Source organism: Theropithecus gelada, chromosome 9 (assembly GCF_003255815.1).
Source record: "Theropithecus gelada isolate Dixy chromosome 9, Tgel_1.0, whole genome shotgun sequence".
Classification (NCBI taxonomy): Eukaryota; Metazoa; Chordata; class Mammalia; order Primates; family Cercopithecidae; genus Theropithecus; species Theropithecus gelada.
Window position 1 is genome coordinate 16,901,082 of NC_037677.1, and position 27,208 is coordinate 16,928,289.

A 27,208-nucleotide genomic window follows, 5' to 3' on the forward strand; every position below is an offset into this window, starting at 1 on the left:
CTTATCAATGGAAAGTACCTCTATAAATTCCTTAGCTTTATTTCTTGCTTCTAAGTAAGACTGTACATGATAATGATGCCTGTTAAATTAAAATCTTGGAAATCTTTGAGCAAGGGTATACAAGCATGACCCTAGGCTCTCTGAAACTTTTCTCTCTTCTTTCCAGACCTATTTGAAACCTTGTTTCTCCATAGTAGTGGTGCTAACTCTAAAGGTAACCAGATGCAAATAAGAGTTTACAACCCAGCTCATAATCCACATCCATTAATCAGGACCGTGCCCTATTTGGTGTTTTTCTCTATATATCTTTTAACCCCTTTAATTTCTGCTTTGAACAACTCTCTGAAGTTACACCTGTATGGTGCATTCTTCCCTTGCCAGTAAGCAATAAATTCAGTTTGTTTTAAAACTGCTGTTTGGCCACCCTTTTTATATTGTTTCTTACGTGCCTCATATCTTCATAGCACTTTTACAATTACTCTCCAATTGATCTTATAACTGGTGGTTATAATGCTTTTTCCAAGACCTTTAGGTCAATTATCCTTGCCCTAGGAGACAAATACAGTGTGTTCTGCCCACTTTGGAAATAGGAAACCTAATCTGGCAGTACAATGGTTAAATTATAAAATCCAACATATACCCTCAAAACAGAAGCTGTTCTTCTGTCCACATCTAAAATTTAGGGCTTCTTATTCATCTTCTCATTTTGTTTTGCAAATGCTCTGTGGTTGATTAGCTTAAATGTACAGACAAGTTGCTAAAATAATTCAAAGACTTTCCACATGCCCATTACCTTGGAGCTCAATCCAGGTTTTCCATCTTGCTTATCTATACCTATTTCACACTCCAAACATGTAAAACCCTGCTCCCACTCTTCATCATACCTTTAACTTACTTATTCAACCTCAGTATATACATAAAGTGTTTTCAGAATTGTTAACCTGGACTCCTACAAGAAACAAATTTAATGACTAGAGTTCAGTATTTACATAGAGGGTTTTTGTTTTGAATATTATAGTTTCTCATGTGATTTCAATTTTGCAGTCAATATTATGTTGTTAAAACATTTGAGGATTATTCTTAATTAAGCAGAGTATTGATATAATATTAGGAATATGTTCTGTAATGGAATAGGATATATCTCTATTCTGTCTCTTGAGTCTAAGTAGAACTTTCCTTAATGATCCCACTCTGCAACACCACTTTCAAATATACTATTTAATCTTCACAGCCGTAGAGATCATTCTCATAAAGCATTTTCAATGGATCTGTTGAAAATAAACAGATAATGTTTTTGGTGCCAAGCATTGATGCAAAGGCTACACTTTTATTATCTCATTTAATCTCCTTTAAAATGTTTTAAAGTTTCATTCTAGCTTCATCACTGTGTATAACTTATACGATGGCAGAATTAACCTCAATGTTATGAACCATTTCTAACAGTGAGAGACTTCCTACAATTGAGAGAGTAAGATCTCTGTAACCAGATATATAATTAAGTAGAGGCTGAATGATCATCTTTCAAATATTAAGTTGTAAAAAGAATCCTACAGGAAGTAGAAAATTATACATCATATATGATTTGTTATAAAGCAAACTGAGCTCTAGAGTTGCTTAAAGAAATATATGGAACAGAGGTAGGTGAAATGGGATAAACTGTTACCCTTTACTTAAGTCTCAAATTAAAGCCTCTCATTTTTCAAGACTAACTTACTATCTTCATGGAGAATATATCTGTTTTTCTTTAAAATGTGTCTGTGTACTCCTGAGAGTTACCACGGATATGACAAAGAACCCATTTCGAATCTATCTCTGGGATCCACAACTACTGTCTATTATATATTGAGCTCCTCTAATAACATGTGAAAGAGTTAAACTATTAAACACAGAAATTGAAATACTTACTGGTTTTTTTTCACTGAAGCAGTAGCCTACCAATATAAGCAGGTTTTGAAATGGTGTGATAACTTTTGGATTCTGAATAAGATCTAATTAAATATATAATACTGTTCTTTCATTTTGTCGTACTCATTTGGGTTACCCAAGTAAGAAAGAAACCAAAATATTAATGCTATTTAGAAATATTAGAAGCTGATACAAATTCTAAAAATAAGACAAATTGTCACATAAAAAGAGGCATATGATTAGAGATGATGGTGACTATAATGAAAATTCATCAGTCTCAGGGCCAAAAGAGAAAATAAGACAATATGAAGATACTGGATTCCTAACATTTAATATTTATAAGAAATTTTTCGCATAATACTTTTCAATGTTCCTCTTAACTAGTGTTAGTGAAGTAATTATCATTTTAACTAGTATCAGTTAAACTTAATATTCATGAAAACATTCCCAAACAGCATAGTTGAGTTTATAAACAATATCTTTCATAGTTCACCTAAATCTGGTAAATTGCTTTGTAGCCTCACTAGGTTTAATAAATGTTATATAAATAAATACTTTGTTCTGATTTCTTCAATACATTTCTAGTTTTAATATGAAAAAAAGTAAAGCAAGATATTCTCTTTTTAAAATTAAATTCCTTTAACTGGAAGTGTAAGAAATGTATGGAGGTGACTTTTCTCTATTAGAGGATCATACAGAATAGACTTGCAAATAATATGACACTTAAAGAACCATACATTTTCAAAACATGCAGAGCACAAGTTTTGTTTAATTGATTTTACATCACACCAGAAAGCACTACAGGGACACTGGCGAATAGAAGCAAGCTGGAACCTCAACACAGAGCTCCTTTCTTACTCTCAGCCACAGAAAGGCTTGATCTTAGAAGTTCAAAATTGTTCCATATGGTAAAGAGACGTTCTGAAAATAAACCAACAAGTAATTGTAATTTTTTATGTAATTCAACTTCTAATATACACACATACAAACCTTTCTGAAATGTTCAGTCTTGTACATGTCTTGATGTTGAGGCATATTTTCCACTAATTGAAAGGCATTTTTCAAAATATTATCTAGAACTCTTTTCAAAAGTCAATGATCTTTCAATGCTAAAATATTCTTTTTAGCTGAACATTGACAATGACTCCCTCCTTGTTCAAATTTTAGTTAGGCTTCTCTAAGCCCTCTTCTCAACTAGGCCTCATCCTTGGCCTTGGCCTTGGCCTTGGCCTGCCTTAAGCAAAAAATCCTGCTAAGTCAGTTTAGTGAGAATCTCCCATGCTTGATATCTAACCAAGTTTCTCATCCCTTGCCCTTAATGTCTAAGTCCTTAATATGCCTCTAAGAAGAATCTTGTTAGGCCAGTTAAGCGAGAATCCCTATACACTTGATGTCTCCTCTTAATAATTTTCCATCTGCTGACCCCTTCACTCTGCTCTTTGTCTACAAATTCTTAGCTTTCTTTGTTGTGGAGTTGAGTTTCCCTCTTCTATTGCAATGGTCTTTAATAAAGTCTTCCTTACCATGTTTATCAAGTGTCAAAAATTTAACAACATTATGAGACTGGCTCTTATGGACTTTGTCCTTGTGATGGAGTATATGCTAGAGGTTAAACTCATTGTCTGTAGAGTCCACTCGTCTCGTTACACATCCTTTATCTGTTACTTATGAGCTTTATGTCCTTAAGCAAGGACATAAACTTGTGTCATTGATCCTCAATGATGAATGTGTGCTCCAAACTGATAGGCTTAACTATGAGATGAGATCTCACAGGTGAGACTGTATCCACACATACCTTTTACCACTGTGACCTCTGCTCAGACTGAAGGGTTTGAGAATTCTGTGCTCTTTGCAAGCAAATTATGCCTCTAATTGTGGGGTATAAGGAGTGGGTAAAGACATGTTGACCATGAGCACCCATCCTGTAAGCTTACCATCTGCAATTTTGGTACATGACTGGCTGTCTAGGAAGGTGATAAAAGGGTTAGGAAAAGACAACAATCGGGGGGGGGGGGGGGGGGCGGAGCAAGATGGCCGAATAGGAACAGCTCCAGTCTCCAACTCCCAGCGCCAGGGACACAGAAGACCGGTGATTTCTGCATTTTCAACTGAGGTACTGGGTTCATCTCACTGGGGAGTGCCGGACGATCGGTGCTGGTCAGCTGCTGCAGCCCGACCAGCGAGAGCTGAAGCAGGGCGAGGCATCGCCTCACCTGGGAAGCGCAAGGGGGAAGGGAATCCCTTTTCCTAGCCAGGGGAACTGAGACACACAACACCTGTAAAATCGGGTAACTCCCACCCCAATATTGCGCTTTAAGCAAACAGGCACACCAGGAGATCATATCCCACACCTGGCCGGGAGGGTCCCACGCCCACGGAGCCTCCCTCATTGCTAGCACAGCAGTCTGTGATCTACCGGCAAGGCAGCAGCCAGGCTGGGGGAGGGGCGCCCGCCATTGCTGAGGCTTAAGTAGGTAAACAAAGCTGCTGGGAAGCTCCAACTGGGTGGAGCTCACAGCAGCTCAAGGAAACCTGCCGGTCTCTGTAGACTCCACCTCTGGGGACAGCGCACAGCTACACAACAACAACAACAACAACAAAAAAGCAGCAGAAACCTCTGCAGACGCAAACGACTCTGTCTGACAGCTTTGAAGAGAGCAGTGGATCTCCCAACACGGAGGTTGAGATCTGAGAAGGGACAGACTGCCTGCTCAAGTGGGTCCCTGACCCCTGAGTAGCCTAACTGGGAGACATCCCCCACTAGGGGCAGTCTGACACCCCACACCTCACAGGGTGGAGTACACCCCTGAGAGGAAGCTTCCAAAGCAAGAATCAGACAGGTACACTCACTGTTCAGAAATATTCTATCTTCTGCAGCCTCTGCTGCTGATACCCAGGCAAACAGGGTCTGGAGTGGACCTCAAGCAATCTCCAATAGACCTACAGCTGAGGGTCCTGACTGTTAGAAGGAAAACTATCAAACAGGAAGGACACCTACACCAAAACCCCATCAGTACATCACCATCATCAAAGACCAGAGGCAGATAAAACCACAAAGATGGGGAAAAAGCAGGGCAGAAAAGCTGGAAATTCAAAAAATAAGAGCACATCTCCCCCGGCAAAGGAGCGCAGCTCATCGCCAGCAACGGATCAAAGCTGGACGGAGAATGACTTTGACGAGATGAGAGAAGAAGGCTTCAGTCCATCAAATTTCTCAGAGCTACAGGAGGAATTACGTACCCAGCGCAAAGAAACTAAAAATCTTGAAAAAAAGTGGAAGAATTGACGGCTAGAGTAATTAATGCAGAGAAGGTCATAAACGAAATGAAAGAGATGAAAACCATGACACGAGAAATACGTGACAAATGCACAAGCTTCAGTAACCGACTCGATCAACTGGAAGAAAGAGTATCAGCGATTGAGGATCAAATGAATGAAATGAAGCGAGAAGAGAAACCAAAAGAAAAAAGAAGAAAAAGAAACGAACAAAGCCTGCAAGAAGTATGGGATTATGTAAAAAGACCAAATCTACGTCTGATTGGGGTGCCTGAAAGTGAGGGAGAAAATGGAACCAAGTTGGAAAACACTCTTCAGGATATCATCCAGGAGAACTTCCCCAACCTAGTAGGGCAGGCCAACATTCAAATCCAGGAAATACAGAGAACGCCACAAAGATACTCCTCGAGAAGAGCAACTGCAAGACACATAATTGCCAGATTCACCAAAGTTGAAATGAAGGAAAAAATCTTAAGGGCAGCCAGAGAGAAAGGTCGGGTTACCCACAAAGGGAAGCCCATCAGACTCACAGCAGATCTCTCAGCAGAAACTCTACAAGCCAGAAGAGAGTGGGGGCCAATATTCAACATTCTTAAAGAAAAGAATTTTAAACCCAGAATTTCATATCCAGCCAAACTAAGTTTCATAAGTGAAGGAGAAATAAAATCCTTTACAGATAAGCAAATGCTTAGAGATTTTGTCACCACTAGGCCTGCCTTACAAGAGACCCTGAAGGAAGCACTCAACATGGAAAGGAACAACCGGTACCAGCCATTGCAAAAACATGCCAAAATGTAAAGACCATCGAGGCTAGGAAGAAACTGCATCAACTAACGAGCAAAATAACCAGTTAATATCATAATGGCAGGATCAAGTTCACACATAACAATCTTAACCTTAAATGTAAATGGACTAAATGCTCCAATGAAAAGACACAGACTGGCAAACTGGATAAAGAGTCAAGACCCATCAGTCTGCTGTATTCAGGAGACCCATCTCACACGCAGAGACATACATAGGCTCAAAATAAAGGGATGGAGGAAGATTTACCAAGCAAATGGAGAACAAAAAAAAGCAGGGGTTGCGATCCTAGTCTCTGATAAAACAGACTTTAAACCATCAAAGATCAAAAGAGACAAAGAAGGCCATTACATAATGGTAAAGGGATCAATTCAACAGGAAGAGCTAACTATCCTAAATATATATGCACCCAATACAGGAGCACCCAGATTCATAAAGCAAGTCCTTAGAGACTTACAAAGAGACTTTGACTCCCATACAATAATAATGGGAGACTTCAACACTCCACTGTCAACATTAGACAGATCAACGAGACAGAAAGTTAACAAGGATATCCAGGAATTGAACTCATCTCTGCAGCAAGCAGACCTAATAGACATCTATAGAACTCTCCACCCCAAATCAACAGAATATACATTCTTCTCAGCACCACATCGTACTTACTCCAAAATTGACCATATAATTGGAAGTAAAGCACTCCTCAGCAAATGTACAAGAACAGAAATTATAACAAACTGTCTCTCAGACCACAGTGCAATCAAACTAGAACTCAGGACTAAGAAAGTCAATCAAAACCGCTCAACTACATGGAAACTGAACAACCTGCTCCTGAATGACTACTGGGTACATAATGAAATGAAGGCAGAAATAAAGATGTTCTTTGAAACCAATGAGAACAAAGATACAACATACCAGAATCTCTGGGACACATTTAAAGCAGTGTGTAGAGGGAAATTTATAGCACTAAATGCCCACAAGAGAAAGCAGGAAAGATCAAAAATTGACACTCTAACATCGCAATTAAAAGAACTAGAGAAGCAAGAGCAAACACATTCAAAAGCTAGCAGAAGGCTAGAAATAACTAAGATCAGAGCAGAACTGAAGGAGATAGAGACACAAAAAACCCTCCAAAAAATCAATGAATCCAGGAGTTGGTTTTTTGAAAAGATCAACAAAATTGACAGACCACTAGCAAGACTAATAAAGAAGAAAAGAGAGAAGAATCAAATCGACGCAATTAAAAATGATAAAGGGGATATCACCACCGACCCCACAGAAATACAAACTACCATCAGAGAATACTATAAACACCTCTACGCAAATAAACTGGAAAACCTAGAAGAAATGGATAATTTCCTGGACACTTACACTCTTCCAAGACTAAACCAGGAAGAAGTTGAATCCCTGAATAGACCAATAGTAGGCTCTGAAATTGAGGCAATAATTAATAGCCTACCAACTAAAAAAAGTCCAGGACCAGATGGATTCAGAGCTGAATTCTACCAGAGGTATAAGGAGGAGTTGGTACCATTCCTTCTGAAACTATTCCAATCAATAGAAAAAGAGGGAATCCTCCCTAACTCATTTTATGAGGCCAACATCATCCTGATACCAAAGCCTGGCAGAGACACAACAAAAAAAGAGAATTTTAGACCAATATCCCTGATGAACATCGATGCAAAAATCCTCAATAAAATACTGGTAAACCGGATTCAACAACACATCAAAAAGCTTATCCACCATGATCAAGTGGGCTTCATCCCTGGGATGCAAGGCTGGTTCAACATTCGCAAATCAATAAACATAATCCAGCATATAAACAGAACCAAAGACAAGAACCACATGATTATTTCAATAGATGCAGAAAAGGCTTTTGACAAAATTCAACAGCCCTTCATGCTAAAAACGCTCAATAAATTCGGTATTGATGGAACGTACCTCAAAATAATAAGAGCTATTTATGACAAACCCACAGCCAATATCATACTGAATGGGCAAAAACTGGAAAAATTCCCTTTGAAAACTGGCACAAGACAGGGATGCCCTCTCTCACCACTCCTATTCAACATAGTGTTGGAAGTTCTGGCTAGGGCAATTAGGCAAGAGAAAGAAATCAGGGGTATTCAGTTAGGAAAAGAAGAAGTCAAATTGTCCCTGTTTGCAGATGACATGATTGTATATTTAGAAAACCCCATTGTCTCAGCCCAAAATCTTCTTAAGCTGATAAGCAACTTCAGCAAAGTCTCAGGATACAAAATTAATGTGCAAAAATCACAAGCATTCTTATACACCAGTAACAGACAAACAGAGAGCCAAATCATGAATGAACTTCCATTCACAATTGCTTCAAAGAGAATAAAATACCTAGGAATCCAACTTACAAGGGATGTAAAGGACCTCTTCAAGGAGAACTACAAACCACTGCTCACTGAAATAAAAGAGGACACAAACAAATGGAAGAACATACCATGCTCATGGATAGGAAGAATCAATATCGTGAAAATGGCCATACTGCCCAAGGTAATTTATAGATTCAATGCCATCCCCATCAAGCTACCAATGAGTTTCTTCACAGAATTGGAAAAAACTGCTTTAAAGTTCATATGGAACCAAAAAAGAGCCCGCATCTCCAAGACAATCCTAAGTCAAAAGAACAAAGCTGGAGGCATCACGCTACCTGACTTCAAACTATACTACAAGGCTACAGTAACCAAAACAGCATGGTACTGGTACCAAAACAGAGATATAGACCAATGGAACAGAACAGAGCTCTCAGAAATAATACCACACATCTACAGCCATCTGATCTTTGACAAACCTGAGAAAAACAAGAAATGGGGAAAGGATTCCCTATTTAATAAATGGTGCTGGGAAAATTGGCTAGCCATAAGTAGAAAGCTGAAACTGGATCCTTTCCTTACTCCTTATACGAAAATTAATTCAAGATGGATTAGAGACTTAAATGTTAGACCTAATACCATAAAAATCCTAGAGGAAAACCTAGGTAGTACCATTCAGGACATAGGCATGGGCAAAGACTTCATGTCTAAAACACCAAAAGCAACGGCAGCAAAAGCTAAAATTGACAAATGGGATCTAATTAAACTAAAGAGCTTCTGCACAGCAAAAGAAACTACCATCAGAGTGAACAGGCAACCTACAGAATGGGAAAAAATTTTTGCAATCTACTCATCTGACAAAGGGCTAATATCCAGAACCTACAAAGAACTCAAACAAATTTACAAGAATAAAACAAACAACCCCATCAAAAAGTGGGCAAAGGATATGAACAGACATTTCTCAAAAGAAGACATTCATATAGCCAACAGACATATGAAAAAATGCTCATCATCACTGGCCATCAGAGAAATGCAAATCAAAACCACAATGAGATACCATCTCACACCAGTTAGAATGGCGATCATTCAAAAGTCAGGAAACAACAGGTGCTGGAGAGGATGTGGAGAAATAGGAACACTTTTACACTGTTGGTGGGATTGTAAACTAGTTCAACCATTATGGAAAACAGTATGGCGATTCCTCAAGGATCTAGAACTAGATGTACCATATGACCCAGCCATCCCATTACTGGGGATATACCCAAAGGATTATAAATTATGCTGCTATAAAGACACATGCACACGTATGTTTATTGCAGCACTATTCACAATAGCAAAGACTTGGAATCAACCCAAATGTCCATCAGTGACAGATTGGATTAAGAAAATGTGGCACATATACACCATGGAATACTATGCAGCCATAAAAAAGGATGAGTTTGCGTCCTTTGTAGGGACATGGATGCAGCTGGAAACCATCATTCTTAGCAAACTATCACAAGAACAGAAAACCAAACACCGCATGTTCTCACTCATAGGTGGGAACTGAACAATGAGATCACTTGGACTCAGGAAGGGGAACATCACACACCGGGGCCTATCATGGGGAGGGGGGAGGGGGGAGGTATTGCATTGGGAGTTATACCTGATGTAGATGACGAGTTGATGTGTGCAGCAGACCAACATGGCACAAGTATACATATGTAACAAACCTGCACGTTATGCACATGTACCCTACAACTTAAAGTATAATAATAATAAATAAATTAAAAAAAATAAAAAAATAAAAAAATAAAATAAAATAAAATAGCAAGGGTACTTAATTATAAAATTATTGTGAATATTAAAAGAAGTAATGCATATCATAACTGCATGTTGTACTTGGTAAGAGTTCAACAAATGTTAACCTTTATTATTAATTTCCTAAGAACCAATCACAGGTACATCTTTCCATGCATTTCGATTTATGCTTTATTTTCAAGTCTATGTGTGTTTAATTCACGTTATACCTCAATTAACTGATAAATTTTTAAAAAATGTATTGGTTCAATCAGATTGCTATATGAAGAATCAAAGTTTGTAAATTAAAAATCTGTCTTATTAACCAATGATCTAGGTAAGATACAAATTTCTGATATCAATAATTAGCTTTAGAATGAAAGTGAAAACATGCTGTTTGTAAATCTAACAAAATGTAAAATGTTTTCTAGATTTTCATGTGTTTCTTATAATGTAAATGATCAGATTCTCTAACCACTAATAAAAAATAAGATCAAAAAAAAAAAAAAGACAACAATCAAAAAACCTTCTCTAAGTTTGAATCTGTGAATTCAGAGACTGCAGTCTTTGTCTCAGTGAAACGCTGAGTGGGAGTTCCTGCCTTTAGATTTAAACAATGATAAATGAAAGTTTCAGGCTTCGTGCACGAAGATCTCACTCAGTTAAAAGTTATGAGTTCCCTCAATTTTAGTGATCAACACCACTTATTCCTTGGCCCAATGGCTCAATAATTTTGTTGAAAATTAATATCCTATAAGTTATAATTAATGCCCACAACATATTAAAAATTTAATTTTATTTGCCACCCCAGCGCTCATTGACTTAGATAAGAACACAACATATTGAGAACCGTTTTTAAAATCAGAAGTAGGGCAGTTGCCCCTGCATCATAACTATAACTCTATAATCAACTGGTACCTAGGAACTCCCCAGTGAACATACCTTTTGTCTCTGCACCTGGAATCATAGCCCCTGTGCAAAATGTTAGCCACCAACTTATAAAGGGAGAAAAGAAGTTCCTCAAACCCTCCCCAAAAGTAATCACATGTTCTTGAAAAATAAAATGGGATTTTTGTCTCTAAAAAAGTACTATGGCATCAAATGGTAACATTATCTTACTAGTCACTTCTGTTGATATCTGATCTCCTGAATGTTTAGGACACTAACAATTTGATTTAAATTAGAGATAGTGTAGCCTTAACCAAAACAGCTGGTATTGGTACAAAAATAGACACATAGACAAATGGAATAGAATAGAGAGCTCAGAACTAAGACTGCACATCTACAGCCATCTAATCTTCAGCAAACCTGACAAAAACAAGCAATGGGGAAAGGATGCCCTGTTTAATAAATGGTGCTATGATGACTGGCTAGCCATATGCAGAAAATTGAAGTGGGACTCCTTCCTTGCACCTTATACAAAAATTAACTCAAGATGGATTAAAGACTTAGATGTAAAACCCAAAACTATGCAAATGCTAGAAGAAAATCTAGGCAATACCATTCATGATATAGGCATGGGCAAAGATTTCCTGATGAAAATGTCAAAAGCAATTGCAACAAAAGCAAAAATTGATAAATGAGATCTAATTAAACTAAAGAGCTTCTGCACAGCAAAGGAAACTATTATCAGAGTGAACAGACAATCTACAGAATGGCAGAAAATTTTTGCCATCTATCCATCTGACAAATGTCTAATACACAGAATCTACAAGGAACTTAAACAAATTTAAAGAAAAAAAAAACAACCCCATTAAAAAGCAGGCAAAAGACATGAACAGACACTTCTCAAAAGAAGACATTTATGCAGCCAACAAACATATGAAGAAAAGCTCCACATCACTAATCATTGGAGAAATGCAAATCAAACCCACAATGAGATACCATCTCACACCAGTCAGAATGGTGATTATTAAAATGTCAAGAAACAACAGATGCTGGAGATGCTATGGAGAAATAGGAACGCTTTTATACTGTTGGTGGGAGTGTAAATTAGTTCAACCATTGTGGAAGACAGTATGGCCATTCCTCAAAGATCTAGAACCAGAAATACCATTTGACCCAGCAATCCCATTACTGGGTATATACCCAAAGGAATGTAAATCATTCTATTATAAATATACATGCACATGTATGTTCATTTCAGCACTATTTATAATAGCAAAGACATGGAATCAACCCAAATGCCCATCAATGATAGGCTGGAGAAAGAAAATGTACATATACACCATGGAATACTATGTAGCCATAAAAAGGAATGAGATCATGTCGTTTGCGGGGACATGGATGGAGCTGGAAGCCATTATCCTCAGCAAACTAACGCAGGAACAGAAAACCAATCACCACAGGTTCTCACTTATAAGTGAGAGCTGAACAATGAGAACTCATGGACCACAGGAAGGGCAACAACACACACTTGGGCCTATGGGGGGTGGAGGAGGGAGAGCATCAGGAAAAATAGCTAATGCATGCGAGGCTTAATACCTAGGTATTAAGGTATTATCCTCATTCCAAAGTCTGTTAATGTACCTTCTAACCAGCAGTCCTTGCTGAGCCTCCATTAGATCAAGAAGAACTCAAAGGAGACAACTGGGGCCACGCACTGAGCCACCCCCAAGCCCTTCCTTAAGGCTGTAGGTCTAAGAACATGCACATCGCCCTGAACAATGACCTCCAGCAGAAGAAAGCAAATGCTGTTTTACTTCAAATCATGGATGCTGCAATCATATGATATTTGCTAAGCTGCGAAACATGTTTATTTAGCAGATACTGTAAGGAATTTTCTGAACACCTCTTTAATGTATGAGGAAGGTTGTCTTGCTACGGATGCAATTCAATTGTTCATTTTTTATTACTATTTCAAACATATATATTTATATTAAGCTTAGATGATAATAAAAATTTTAAAAGGATAAGGATGAGGATAAGGTTGATGGGTGCAGCAAACCACCATGGCACACGTTTACCTATGTAACAAACCTGCACGTCCTACACATGTATCCCAGAACTTAAAATAAGTTTAAAAAAACAGAGCGACAAGTAAAGAATGGTTTGTGAGAGGGACCGTTGCCAATTTGAATGGCCTTAACAGCATGAATGGCCCCATAGATTTTATGAATAAAATACTATTCTTCCACTGCTTTCTTTCTGGACAGTGCTTGTTGATAAAGATAATATCCTAATTTATATACCAAAACAGACTTCCCATTAATTTTTGGCTTCAGCAGTTCAGATTTGTCTTTAGCAGCACCATCATTAGATCAATCAAAAGAAAAATACATTCAAAAGACTAGAGAAATACTCCCTGTTGTCATTCAGTTTATTTAAAGCATTCATATGATCTCCAACAGGTTGTCAGCTATTGGGTTTCTCACAATAGAACCAAAGGAATTTTTGAATTTCCAGGGTTCATTAAGTATTCATTCTTAGATCTGACTACCTCATAATCTGGGACTAGCCTTATCTTTGATGGCAGCCACAGTCTTCCAAAGACCCTAGACCATATTCACATTTGCCCTGATTCTGGCCTAATTTGCACTAATTAGAGTTATTGGTTGAAACTGGCATCCCCTGCTCAATATTAAGGGTTATCCTGCTATCCTGGAAAAGTATTACATTTTACCCCAAAGCTCAGTTGAAAGACTATTCCTGCTTCTACTTCTCCAGGGAGCTATATTTAGCTATTTCTGCTAATAACATCAGGAAGATTTCCTGTATATCCCTCTGAATAGCTCACTGTCTTCCCAGGTCCTAGTGGCTATTGGATCTCTGGTAATTCTGGAGTTGCATAGTTCAATATGGGAGCCAGAAGCCACAAAGGATTATTTACGTTTAAACTAACAAATATATGTAAAATTAAAAATCTAGATTCCCGGTCACACTAGCCACATATAAAGAGCCCAAGAACCACATATGACTCATACCTCCCATACTGTAGGGCACAGGTGTGGAACATTTTTATATCACAAAACATTCTACTGAAAAGTGCTGCCAAGAGGAGTCATAATTGCCATGAAAAAGAGGGTCTGGGAGGAGGAATATTTAAATGAAGCCAAGATAGCTTGAATCTATTAACTGGGTCTCCTCTACCAGTAGGTACAGGACCTGGATTTAAAAAAAAAAAAAAAATCAACTGCAAATATTTGCATATGGGCTTGGGCATTAGTTTATTTCCCTTGTATCCTCTTCAAACAATAAGCTCCATGGTACTCAACTCTGGCTGCGTATTAGAATCACACAGAAAATCTGGTTTAATTGGTCTGGGGATGCGAGGCAGAAAATTGGTAGGTTTTAAAAGCCCCAGGTGAATTCTCTTTTGTATTTAGGCTTGAAAAGTACTGATTTAGAAAATACATTACCTCATTTAATCAAATAAGTATTCTATAAAGGCAGTGCTTCAGTCAAAATAAAATTTCTTCAATGTTTTATAGAAAAGCCTGCTGAATCCCAGACTTAACTAATGGGAATTAAGATACAGCTGGTATTGTTACCCGGGTAGTTCATAGGGGCAAACTGAGAAGCTGGATTGGATCTAGTTTAGATAACCCTAATAATCACCATCCATTGCAGGTAGTCTTCTATACTAAACTAAAATGTACGTTGGAAAAATAATTATAGAAAGAAACATAAAATCCACTTCATTCGTACCTCAATTATCGGCAACTTGCAGTAACAATTCTGCTATTCATTTCTGCATATATTCTCTCCCAAACCCTCACCAGAGTTATTAATATAGTTCACATTCATGTTACCTCTGGGATCTTTCACAGTTTTAGAGAATAAGTGATCATTAGGGAATAATTCCTCCTTTATTTTCTCTTGACAGTTTCATTATGCTGAATTCATGAGTTTTTCTTACCATATAAATTGTTCATTTTTTGTTACTATATAAAATGTAAATAATATCTTTAAAATGGGAGATTATAAAGGATGGAAACTATTTCAGTCATTTTATTTCACTTTATTTTGTTTGAGTAGAAATCCAATTTTCTTTATTATTTTTGGCAGAAACATAACTCTAGAATATTTAGATTAATATTACTCCTCATTCCTCTGATTCTTGCTGGGGAAAAATAGGAAAATTTAATGCATAAAAGAATATTCTGCAAGTCTAAATATCTATGTCAGTGATAACCCAGATTGGGTTTAGGACAGTTTTGTAGCCAATAATATTTATGCTCTTCAGGGGATAGTAAAAATGCAGCTACAAATAATATTTTAGTGTTATAAAACATTTGATTGGTAAGAATCACATCTTTAAAATTATTAGCAGTTGTATTTTGTGCCACTACAAATTCTACAGAATATGCTTTAACACATATCAGGTTATTGTCATATATTTTTTACATCTTTTTCTTTTTCTAAGTTGGTTATGCATTGTTCAAAAAAATTAATATTTTGAATAGGGTGAGTATTTTTATTATTTGTGATTTAAAAGATAATTGCATAACTTTTTTAAATTGAAAAGAAAAGTAATAAAGTAATTTGAAACTTTCAAACTCACCACTGCCTTGTCAGGCTTCTATGATCTGGGCCTACCCTGTTTATCCACTATATTTCCAGCTGTTTTTCAATAAGCACCATCCACACGAGTCAGTGTTATTTTCAAAAGGCTTCTATACTTGCAGTTTCCTTTCCTGCATTTCCAAATTTGTCATGTTGCTTATCTTGCTCAGAATTTCCTTTATTCTCAAAAGTATGGGTGTGGTACAGATTTTCGGGCAGCAGCATGTAACACTTTAAAGAAAAGTTATGTGTTAATTGAAAGAAAGTTTAATTTTACTTTAGTTGATATAATTTTTATTGTATATGAGCAGAAGGAAGGAAGAAAAAGAAGGAAGAAGAGGAGGTAGTGGTGAGGAAAGGAGAGAAGAAAGGGAGAAGAAAGCAGAGGGAGGAAAAAGGAAAAGCTATTTTTAAGAAATAGAATGGCAGCTGATAAAGGTAAAAAGCATGATCATATTAGAAAATTGCAATAGATTTTTAAAAAAATTAATGGGTGAGTTTATGAGAAACTCACCCATAGATAAACTCACCCATAGACAGTCTCACCTTTAGAATAGTCTCACTCTTAAAGACTATTCACATGGTCTCTAAGTATCTGCCCCAAATTACCTATTACTTACAAAAGTTAAAAAATGTACTTTACAGTAGAGAAAGAAACATAATAGACACCATTACAATCTAATGATCAAAATTGCCATCACAATATTTTGAAACAATATTATCCATTGAGAAGGACACAACATTACATCTGGAATACTCCTCCCAAAGATGTATAACTTAACCTGAAAGTAACCATGAGAAAACTTCAGATAAAACCAAATTGAAAAAATATTCTACAAACTAACTGGTGTTAAAAATATGAAGGTCAAGACACAAAAAGAAATATAAATTAACTATTCCAGATTAAGAGATACTAAAAAAACACCACAAATTTAGTGCATGGTCCTAGATTCAATCTTAGTCCAAAAAAAATCTATAAAGGACATTATTATGACAAATGTAACTTGAATATGAATTATGGAGTAGATGATAAGTTGAGTCAATGTTAAATTTCCTATTTTTGATAATTGTGTTGTGATGATATATTATCATTTCTTAAGAAATACTAAAGTTTCATGGGTAAAGAGACATTATGTCTCCAAGTTATCCCTCTACAGTTCAGAAAAAATAATATTTTATGTATTAAACATTTATAATGTTTATAAATATATGTACCTAATGTTTATAATACAGACATATACATATGAAGATAAAGAACATTATAAAGCAAAAAGGACAGAATAAAACTGAATAAATTCTAGAAGGGACGGGAATCCCTTCTAGAATTCTTTCAGTTTCTCTGTAAACATGAATTGATAGAAAAATCAAAATATTTTTAAAACCCTATTACACAAAAAGCTTCTATGAAACAAAAAAGACAACTAACAGGAAAATGGGCAAAGAATATAAAAGGCAATTCACAGAAGAAATTAAAATAGAAATAATAGTAAGTTTATTGTTACTAAATATAAATAATTCTCATTAAAGATAAAACTATATTGTGTTTATTTTTATTTTTAAAATTATTTAAAAATTTTTAGTAAAGCATACATTACATAAAATTTACCATTTTAACCATTTTTGAGTGTACAAGTTTAGTCGCATTAAATCCATTCACACTGCTATGCAACTATCACTACCATCTACCTCCAGAATGTTTTTTATCTTGCAAAACTGAAACTCTCCCCATTAAACATTCATTTCTTATCTCCTATCCCCAGTTCCTGGCAGCCATCATTCTACTTCAAAGACACAGGTACATGTATGTTTATTACAGCACTACTTACAATAACAAAGACTTGGAACCAACCCAAATGCCCATCAATGATAGACTGGATAAAGAAAATGTGGCACATATACACCACAGAATACTATGCAGCCATAAAAAAGGATAAGTTCATGTCCTTTGCAGGGACATGGATGATGCTGGAAGCCATCATTCACAGCAAACTAACCCAAGAACAGAAAACCAAACACTGCATGTTCTCACTCATAAGTGGGAGTTGAACAATGAGAACACATGGACACATGGAGGGGAACATCACACACTGGGGCTTGTCAGGGGTTGGGGGGTTAGGGGAGGGATAGCATTAGGAGAAATACCTAATGTAGATGATGAGTTGATGGGTGCAGCAAACCACATGTATACCTATGTGACAAACCTGCACATTCTACACATGTATGACGCTGGCCTCATAAAATGAGTGAGGGAGGATTCTCTCTTTTTCTGTTGATTGGAATAGTTTCAGAAGGAATGGTATCAACTCCTCTTTGTACCTCTGGTAGAATTCGGCTGTGAATCTGTCTGTCCTGGACTTTTTTTGGTTGGTAAGCTATTAATTGCTGCCTCAATTTCAGAACTTGTTATTGGTCTATTCAGGGATTTGACCTCTTCCTGGTTTAGTCTTGGGAGGGTGTATGTGCCCAAGAATTTATCAATTTCTTCTAGATTTTCTAATTAATTTGTGTAGAGGTGTTTGTAGTATTCTCCAATGGTAGTTTGTATTTCTGAGGGATCAATGGTGATATCCCCTTTATCATTTTTATTGCATCTATTTGATTCTTTCTCTTTCCTTTTGTATTAGTCTGGCTAGTGGTCTATTTATTTTGTTGATCTTTTCAAGAAAACCAACTCCTGGATTCGTTGATTTTTTGAAGGGTTTTTTGTGTCTCTCTCTCCTTCAGTTCTGCTCTGATCTTAGTTATTTCTTGCCTTCTGCTAGCTTTTGGATTTGTTCACTCTTGCTTCTCTAGTTATTTTAATCGTGATGATAGAGTGTCATTTTAGATCTTCTCTGCCTTCTCTTGTGGGCATTTAGTGCTATACATTTCCTTCTACACACTGCTTAAATGTGTCCCAGAGGTTCTGATATGCTGTGTCTTTGTTCTCATTGGTTTCAAATAACATCTTTATTTCTGCCTTCATTTCATTATTTACCCAGTAGTCATTCAGGAGGAGGTTGTTCAGTTTCCATGTAGTTGTGCAGTTTTGAGTGAGTTTCTTAATCCTGAGTTCTAATTTGATTGCACTGTGGTCTGAGAGACTGTTACGATTTCCATTATTTTGCATTTGCTAAGGAGTGTTTTACTTCCAATGAAGTGGTCAATTTTAGAATAACTGCAGTGTGGTGCTGAGAAAAGTGTATGTTCTGTTGCTTTGGGGTGGAGAGTTCTGTAGATATCTGTTAGGTCTGCTTGGTCCAGAGCTGAGTTCAAGTCCTGGATATCCTTGTTAAATTTCCGTCTCATTGATCTGTTTAATATCGACAGTGGGATGTTAAAGTCTCCCACTATTATTGTGTGGGGAGTCCAAGTCTCTTTGTAGGTCTCTAAGAACTTTCTTTATGAATCTGGGTGCTCCTGTATTGGGGGCATATATATTTAGGATAGTTAGCTCTTCTTGTTGCATTGATCCCTTTACCATTATATAATGCCCTTGTCTCTTTTGACCTTTGTTGGTTTAAAGTCTGTTTTATCAGAGCCTAAGATTGCAACCCCTGCTTTTTATTATTATTATTATTTGCTTTCCATTTGCTTGGAAAATATTCCTCCATCAGCTGTGGATTTTTCATAAATGGCCTTTGTTATGTTGAGGAACTTTCCTTCTATACCTAAACTATTAAAAGTTTCAATAAAGAATGCTGAACTTTGTCAAACGCTTTTTTGTGTCAATTGAGATCATCATGGGGGATCATCTGAGATTATCCTGTGAATGTGATGTATCACATTGACTCATTTACCCATGTTCAACCAGCCCTGCATGTCAGCAATAGATTCCACTTGCTCATGATGTTCAATTTTGTTATTGTTTTCAATTAAGTTTGATAATGTTTAATTGTTGTTGTTGAATTCAGTTGAGCATTTTTGCATCAATATTCCTCAGAGATATTGCTGTGTAGTTTTCTTCTCGTATTGTGTCTTTCTTTGGCTTACGTCTCGAGGTGATGCTGGCCTCATAAAGTGTGTTTGAAAATACTCCTTCTAGTGCTATTTTTGGGGGAGAGTTTAAGAAGCATTGATAATTCTTCTGTGAATGTTTCATAGGATCCAAATGTGAAGGTGTGAAACTGTGAGGCCACCTCGAAAGGTCTGACCTTTTTTGTTGAAACGTTTTTAATTACTTCTTCAACCTTTTTATTTGCTATTGGTTTGTCTAAGCTTTCTATCTCTTCCTGATTGAATCTTGGTAGCTTATATTTTTTGAGGAATTTATTCATTTCCTTTAGGTTATCCAATTTGTTGGCATATAGTTTTTCATACTAGTCTCTTATGATCCTTTTACTTTCTTTGGTATCTACTATAATGTCTTCATTTTCATTTCTGATTTTATTTGAGTTTTTCTCTACTTTTCTTAGTTTGCCTAGCAAGGATTTTGTCTATTTTATTTTTTTTCAAAAAAAACCAACTCTTAGTTTTATTGATTTTTTTCTATAGTTTTTCTATTCTCTATTCGATTTAATTCTGGTCTAATCTTTATTATTTCTTTCCTTCTGCCAACTTTGGCTTGTTTTTCTTTTTCCAACTCCTTGAGGCATAACATTAGACTATTTATTTGGAATCTTTCTTCTTTTATAATGTGGTCATTTATTGGTATAAGCTTCCCTCTTAGAATTACTTTTGCTGCTTCCCATAGATTTTGATACATTGTGATTCTATTGTCATTTGTCTCAACATATTTTTAAGTATTGCTTTTGATTTCTTTTTTGACCTACTGGTTGGTTGTTCAGGAGCAAGTTTTTTAATTTCTACATATTTGTAAATTTTTAAGGTTCCTTTTGTTTTTAATTTCTAATTTCATACCCATTGTTTTCAGAAATAGTCTTAGGCATATTCTTGATCTTCTTGAATTTGTTGAGACTTGTTTTATGGCCTAATATATTGTCTATCCTTAAGAATGTTCCATGTGCACTAGAAAAAAAATGTATGTTCTGCTGCTGTTGGATGGAAAGTGCTGAAGGTATTTAGTTTAATTAAGTTCCATTTGCTAATTTTTGTTTTTATAGTGGCTTCCTTGGGGAGACTGTTACCTGCAGATATTGTCTGCAGGTTTTAGCTGGGCAACGTGCAGTGGCTCTGGTTCTGGGTAGGCACAGTAGTGGAATCCATTTCTCACTGTAAAGGACTTTAAAGATCCTTCTGTTCTAGTTTCCCCATAGTGGGAGATTTACCGGAAGGCATCTCTCTTGGTGTTGAGCCTGACACAGGCCAGAGGCAGCCAAGCAGTGCTGTGTTTATTACAGGGAACAGGTGCTCAGAGTGGCTGTGGAGCTGGGGTCTGGGCCTCAGTGTCTTGTTGAACTGCCATGGCACCTGTGGTGTAGGTCCAGGTTTATTCTTTCAGGTGTGGATGGTGCAGCTCTCCCACAAGGCCAAGTACTGTGACTCTGAGGCACTTCCCAGTATCTTAGGCCCAGGATCAGGCATGTTGCTGACTCATCCTGGGTGTTAGGGTGCAGCAATGGCATGGCTCTGGGAAGGAAGAGGTTTTCCAGAGGTTCAGGCCCCAATGAGCAGAGTACAGTTGCAATTCAGGTTACAGAACCAATAGGACACAGTGGCAATTCATGCACCAAGAACTCTAAGCCCCGGAGTAATGGGACACAGCAGTGACTCAGGATCTGTGAGGTCAGGTGCAGTGACAGCAAGGGTCCAAGAATGATGGGGGCACATCTGTGGCTTTGGCCCTGGGGTGTGTGCAGCAGTGCAATGTTGGCTTCACTCCTAGGGAGGTGGGGAACCTCAGCAACTCAGGCTCTAGAGGACTATCCCGATCCAGGGAGGCAGGGTGCTGTGGGTGTTCAGTCCAGAGGGTAGGGTGATCAGATCAGATCAGTGTTTCTGTAGGAGGCTGGCCTATGCCCATTTTAAAATTGAGCTCTGTTGTTGTGGTTGAGTTGTAGGAGGTCTCCACATATTCTGGATTATTAATACCTTATCAGATATGTGATTTAAATATATTTTCTCCCATTCTGTGGTTTGCCTTTTTACTCTTGATATTTTCCATTGATGATTGGAAGTTTTTAATTTTGATAAATTCTAACATATCTATTTTTTGGACAGTGTGTTTTGTATCATCTAAGAAGTCATTGCCAAATCCAATATAAGGTTTTCTCCTATGTTTTCTTCTAAGAGTTTTAAAGTGTAGCTCTTAGTTTTAGGTTTTTGGTCCACTTTGAGTTAATTTTTGTATGTGTAAGATAAGGGTGCAACATCATTATTTTGCATGTGGATATCTAGTTTTCTCAGCATTGTATGTTGTAAAGACTATTTTTTCCATACTGATTAGTCTTAGCACTCTTGTAAAAAATCATTTGACCATATATGTGAGGGTTTATTTCTTAGCTCTCTATCCTATTCCATCAAAATATGTATTTGTCTTTAGACCAATACCATATCATTTTGGTTATTGTAGCTTTGCAGTAAGTTTTGAAATTATGAAGTGTAAGTCTTTCAATTTTGTCCTTTATCAAGATTATTCTGACTATCAGGTCCCTTATAGGGACAGGGTCTCTAACCCCTGGTCCATGTCCTGTTAGGAACTGGGCCACACAGCAGGAGATGAGCAGTGGGTGAGCAAGGGAAGCTTCATCTGTATTTACAGCTGTTCCTCATTGCTGGCATTACCACTGGAGCTCTGCCTCCTGTCAGATCAGTGGCAGCATTAGATTCTCATAGGAGTGCAAACCCTATTGTGAACTGTACATGCGAGGGATCTAGATTGTGTGCTTCTTATGCGAATCTAATACCTGATAATCTACCACTGTCTCCCATCACCCCCAGATGGGACTACCTAGTTGCAGAAAAACAAGCTTAGGGCTACCACTGATTCTACATTATGGTGAATTGTATAATTATTTCATTATATATTACAGTGTAATAATAATAGAAATAAAGTACACAATAAATGTAATGCACCTGAATCATCCTAAAATAATTCCCCCACCACCATTCTGTGGAAAAATTGTCTTCCATGAAACCAGTCCCTGCTGCCAAAAAGGCTGGAGACTGCTGCCTTAAGATTCTGTATGAATTAAAAAAAAAAAAAAAAAAACTTACTTTTTTCTGTAAAAAAAGCATTTGGGATTTCGATAGAGATTGCACTGAATCCTTAGATCACTTTGAATGGTACTGACATCTTAACAATATTACTTAATATTCTTAATATTTCCAATGCATAAAAAGTCTAGTTCTGGCTTAGGTGCTTGGAAATAGGCATTTCATGCATTTACTAGCAGAACTACTAGCTATAGTAATTTGAAAAGTTTCCTAATATCTATTAAAATTAAAATGATATATACCTTTAATGCACCAACCTCACTTACATGTTCTTTTTTATAGAAATGCAATCACTGTGATATAAATATATGTGAACAATGGTATTTATTGCACCATTGCTTGTAGTGGCAAAAAACGATAATAAAATGTTATTCAGTAGAGGAATCATTGAATAAATTAGGACACATTCACATTGTAGAATATCATGCAGCAGCTTAAAAAGTGACAGATGAAAGAAATTTCTATCAATTTAAAAGTGAGGAGGATATAAGCATATAAGCCTGTTGTTATTCAGAACCACAAACCACTGTTTACATATATATTTTTACATGTTTGAAGAAAGGTTTGGGAAATGATACCTTACTCATAAGATTGGTTGTTTGGAGGAAGAAGCCTAGAGATTTGAGGTTGGTAAAGAGAGACAATGAGAATATAGCATAAAGTTTTATTTCATATGTCTGTATTGTAGTGATTCTTTTACCTTTATAGGTAGGTTTTCCAATTGTGTTGGTCACAGAAGGCAGAGTAAATTCAATAGTTTTTTGGTTTAAGGTAACAACTTTCGAATGCCCTAAAAAAATGAGAACAGTGTTATTAAATTATGTGGAGAATTAAGTAATTTCAACTTTTAAAAAGTTAAGATAAATCTTAGTCTTCTAAAACACAGTTTCCTTACAACTTTTTTTCAGTAATTTAACTTTTAACTTTATTTTGTATCCACTGAAGCCCAGGATTTTGCTTATTATTTTAATATATATAATTGTCATATATAATTTCTGACCATTTTTTCTTCTAGCTCACTGGGAAAGAAAATGGATTTCACTTTCTTTGCTTACATTCATTTGCTTCCCCAAAAGCAAGCCCAAATATCTTTTCATTGTTTTCTTTTTCCTTTTATACTGCATGTAGTAAAAAAATAAAACAAAAGTAATAGTCAACTTTCTGCATTTCCTGTTAATTTTTTACTTAGAACATTTATGAATAGAAAGTGCCATGGATATTTATTTTAGAGCACAGAATAAATCAAAGAAAAATCATTTACATTTTTTAAAAAGTTCAAACTCTCAGGAGGCTGAGGCAGGAGAATTACTTGAACCCAGGAGGCGGAGGTTGCAGTGAGCCAAGATCATGCCACTGCACTCCAGCCTGGGCGACAGAGCAAGACTCCGTGTCTAAATAAAATAAAATAAAATAAAATTCAAACTTAGTTAACTGTAGAAAATGTACCAGGGTGATAATTACATAATGATGCCTCTGGAGTGACAGATAAGAATCAAATCTTAGTTCTCAGATATTAATGGAGTTAGAAGCCTAGGAAGATGATAATGAAAGGAAGGGAAAAACTAAACATATGATTTATTTTTCTTCTCACCTATCCTTATGTTGTATTTCTATTGTATGCTCTCCCTGGGGTTGAATAAAAGATGGACATATAAATATAAGAAAGAGATTATAAAATGAGTTTATCTCAGTCATCCACAAAATCTATAGTAGTGAACAAGACAAAAAGGTGGAGAACTGAAATGGAGCTCCAAGTTAGTCACAATGGAGAAGGGGAAGAGAAATGCCAGGGACACTACTCATCGCTAAGAATGAACAAATGTTAGATAAACTTAACTCACACTTACTTTCATTTATGTTTTGCTAAACTGTTATATGACTGAAGCTATTACAACTTGGTTATTTACATTTAGTTATAGCTTTATTTTAAAAATCACACTGTACACTAAAAATATTAAAAGTTACCTGAAGGGAGTTGATTCAGTAAAGGAAGATGGATGTCTTTAGAAAAGCTTGAACTAGCCCTATATGTTCTATAAACTGCTTTTGAAGGTGCAATCACATAGGGTGAAGAGTACTCATAAGTTTCCTCTAGAAAAATTTAGAAAATATGTTAGCCATACAATAGATGACATTTGTAATTATTTTTAATACTCACACAGTATATATGCACACAACATCAAAGCATCTAAATATATAAAGCAAACATTTAAAAAAACCTGAAAGGATACATAGACTGCAACAAAATAATAGTAGGGAATTTCAATATCCCCACTATTGAACAAGAGACAGGTCATCCAGATAGAAAATAAATAACCACTGGACTTGAACTACACATAAGATAAAGCATGTTTATCAGACAATTACACAATGTTCTATCCAACAGTAACAGGATACACATTCTTCTCAAGTGCACAAAGAACATTCTCCAGAATAGATCATATGTTAGGCCACAAAAGAGGTCTTAACAATGTAAGATCAAAATTACATCAAATATTAACTACATATCAGTAACAGGAGAATAAAAAGAAACTTAATAGATCTTTGAAACATTAAACAATATGCTCCTGAAGAACTATTGTGTCAAGGAGGAAATTAAAAAGGGAAATTTAAATATATCTACAGACAAAAGAAAATAAAAACATAACATACAAAAACTTATGGGACGCAGAAAATGTAGTCCTAAGAGGAAAGTTTATAGCATTAAATGTCTACATCATAAAAGAAGAATCAAATAAACAACCTAAAACTACACTTTACAGAAGTAGTAAAAGCAGAACTAAGCATAAATCTAACAGAAGAAAAAAAATGAAGATCAAAGCAGAAATAAAGAAAACAGAGACTAGAAATGATCGATTCCATTTTCCCCAGTCTGCATTCCATTCTGGTATCCTCCAACATCCTGGTTCATTTATTTTTTCATGTATGTTTTTACTGAGAAAATTATAATGCTATTGAATGGTGAAATAGGTGACCTTATTGTATGGATCACTGACTGCCATATTTGCCTTCGTTTCTCCCCGCTTTTTGTTAATGGGAATGTCTTCTGCGGTCTGTCCCTGTCTCACCACTGTTACATTGCGTGTGTGTGAGCAGAGACTTCAAAACTGCTTATACATTGAGGCTTGCCTGCATGCTGCTCTTAGAACTTGAAGACTCCTAGCTAGTTGGTTGGATGATGAGAAACATGCAGCCAACTCACCTCCTGGGTCAGTTATTAAGTTCAGTCGCCAAACCACCCTTCTAAACTCTGCTTTATGATACGGGATCTGGGATTCTGCAGACCACATTTTTGCTTTGCAGAGTAGCTCCAAGGCAGGCTGTACAAGATAGGCTAGATAGAGGAAAACTGCAAATTTGGAGGAAAAAGGACAGACTTGTTCTTCTCATTTTGTTCCTAGTGGGCTTTGAGAGCTTCCTGTCTCTTTTCAGTTTCTGTGAAGAACATCTCAGTATTGTTTCCTTATCCCAGAAGGAGCAATTCCTCCCATAGCAACAAAGAGTTTGCATTTTTTTCCCAATATTTGCAGAACCAGTTTTATTATTCCTCCCTGCTTAGAAACTAGCAGTAGATGGCCAGGGCACCTCCTTCAGAAGTATGGATCCAAGGTCCTACCACAGAATCAGGGACACTAGCACCATCCAATCTACACCTTATGCAGAGATCTCCTTCAGTTCTGGGTATGGCAATTCCTTTCTGTAATTGCTTCCTCCATGTAACCTTAGAATTCTTTTAATACTTTCAGTTACCAAGTTAACAACTTTATACTTAGTCATCTACTTTTTACATTCTTGCTTTTTTTTTTTTTTTTTTTTTTTGAGATGGAGTCTTGCTCTGTCGCTAGGCTGGAGTGCAGTGGCGTGATCTCGGCTCACTGCAACCTCCACCTCCTGGATTCAAGCGATTCTCCTGCCTCAGCCTCCCAAGTAGCTGGGACTACAGGCACGTGCCACCATGCCCAGCTAATTTCTGTATTTTTAGTAGAGACAGGGTTCCACCATGTTGGCCAGGATGGTCTCTTGACCTCATGATCTGTCTGCCTCAGCTTCCCAAAGTGCTGGGATTACAGGCGTGAGCCACCGCACCTGGCCCTCTTGCTTTCTTTTTGAACAACCAGTGAAGTTTCTATTTACTGAATGGGCCCACTCTATACATCATTGTCTCAAACAACAGCCAGTCAACTGCTATACATGTGGGTGAATTGATAATTTGACCAAAAATGCATGCTAGCCCAGCCAAGACAATCATCAGTTACCTAAGCGGTTACTGTTTTATGCTTTTTAAAGTTTTAGGGTAGATATGGAGTAGTAAAACACTAACAAATATGGAAATAAAAATTAAAATAAGAGTGAGATATAATTTAGTAACTTTCAGATGGGTATAAATGAGAAAAAAACTCAGCAATCCATATTGCAGATGGTTATGCAGAAAAAAGAATTTTCCCTAAAGATTGCCAAATGAAAATGTTAATTTATTAGCCCTTTAGGAAAGCAATCTGGAAATATCA

General features: G+C 36.6%; 1 protein-coding gene across 1 annotated transcript in view; it reads right to left on the bottom strand.

The window, feature by feature from the left end:
- Window positions 1-2,654: 2,654 nt before the first annotated feature.
- CCDC7 (coiled-coil domain containing 7) overlaps window positions 2,655-27,208 on the bottom strand; it is a 447,862-nt gene continuing 423,308 nt past the window's right edge. Inside the window, exons 41-44 of the mRNA XM_025396487.1 lie at window positions 24,666-24,791; window positions 23,401-23,490; window positions 15,604-15,836; window positions 2,655-2,826 (exon numbers count right to left, since the gene is read on the bottom strand). Coding sequence (XP_025252272.1) covers window positions 15,790-15,836; window positions 23,401-23,490; window positions 24,666-24,791 — 263 coding nt within the window. The 3' untranslated portion in view covers window positions 2,655-2,826; window positions 15,604-15,789. The remainder of the gene's footprint in view (window positions 2,827-15,603; window positions 15,837-23,400; window positions 23,491-24,665; window positions 24,792-27,208) is intronic.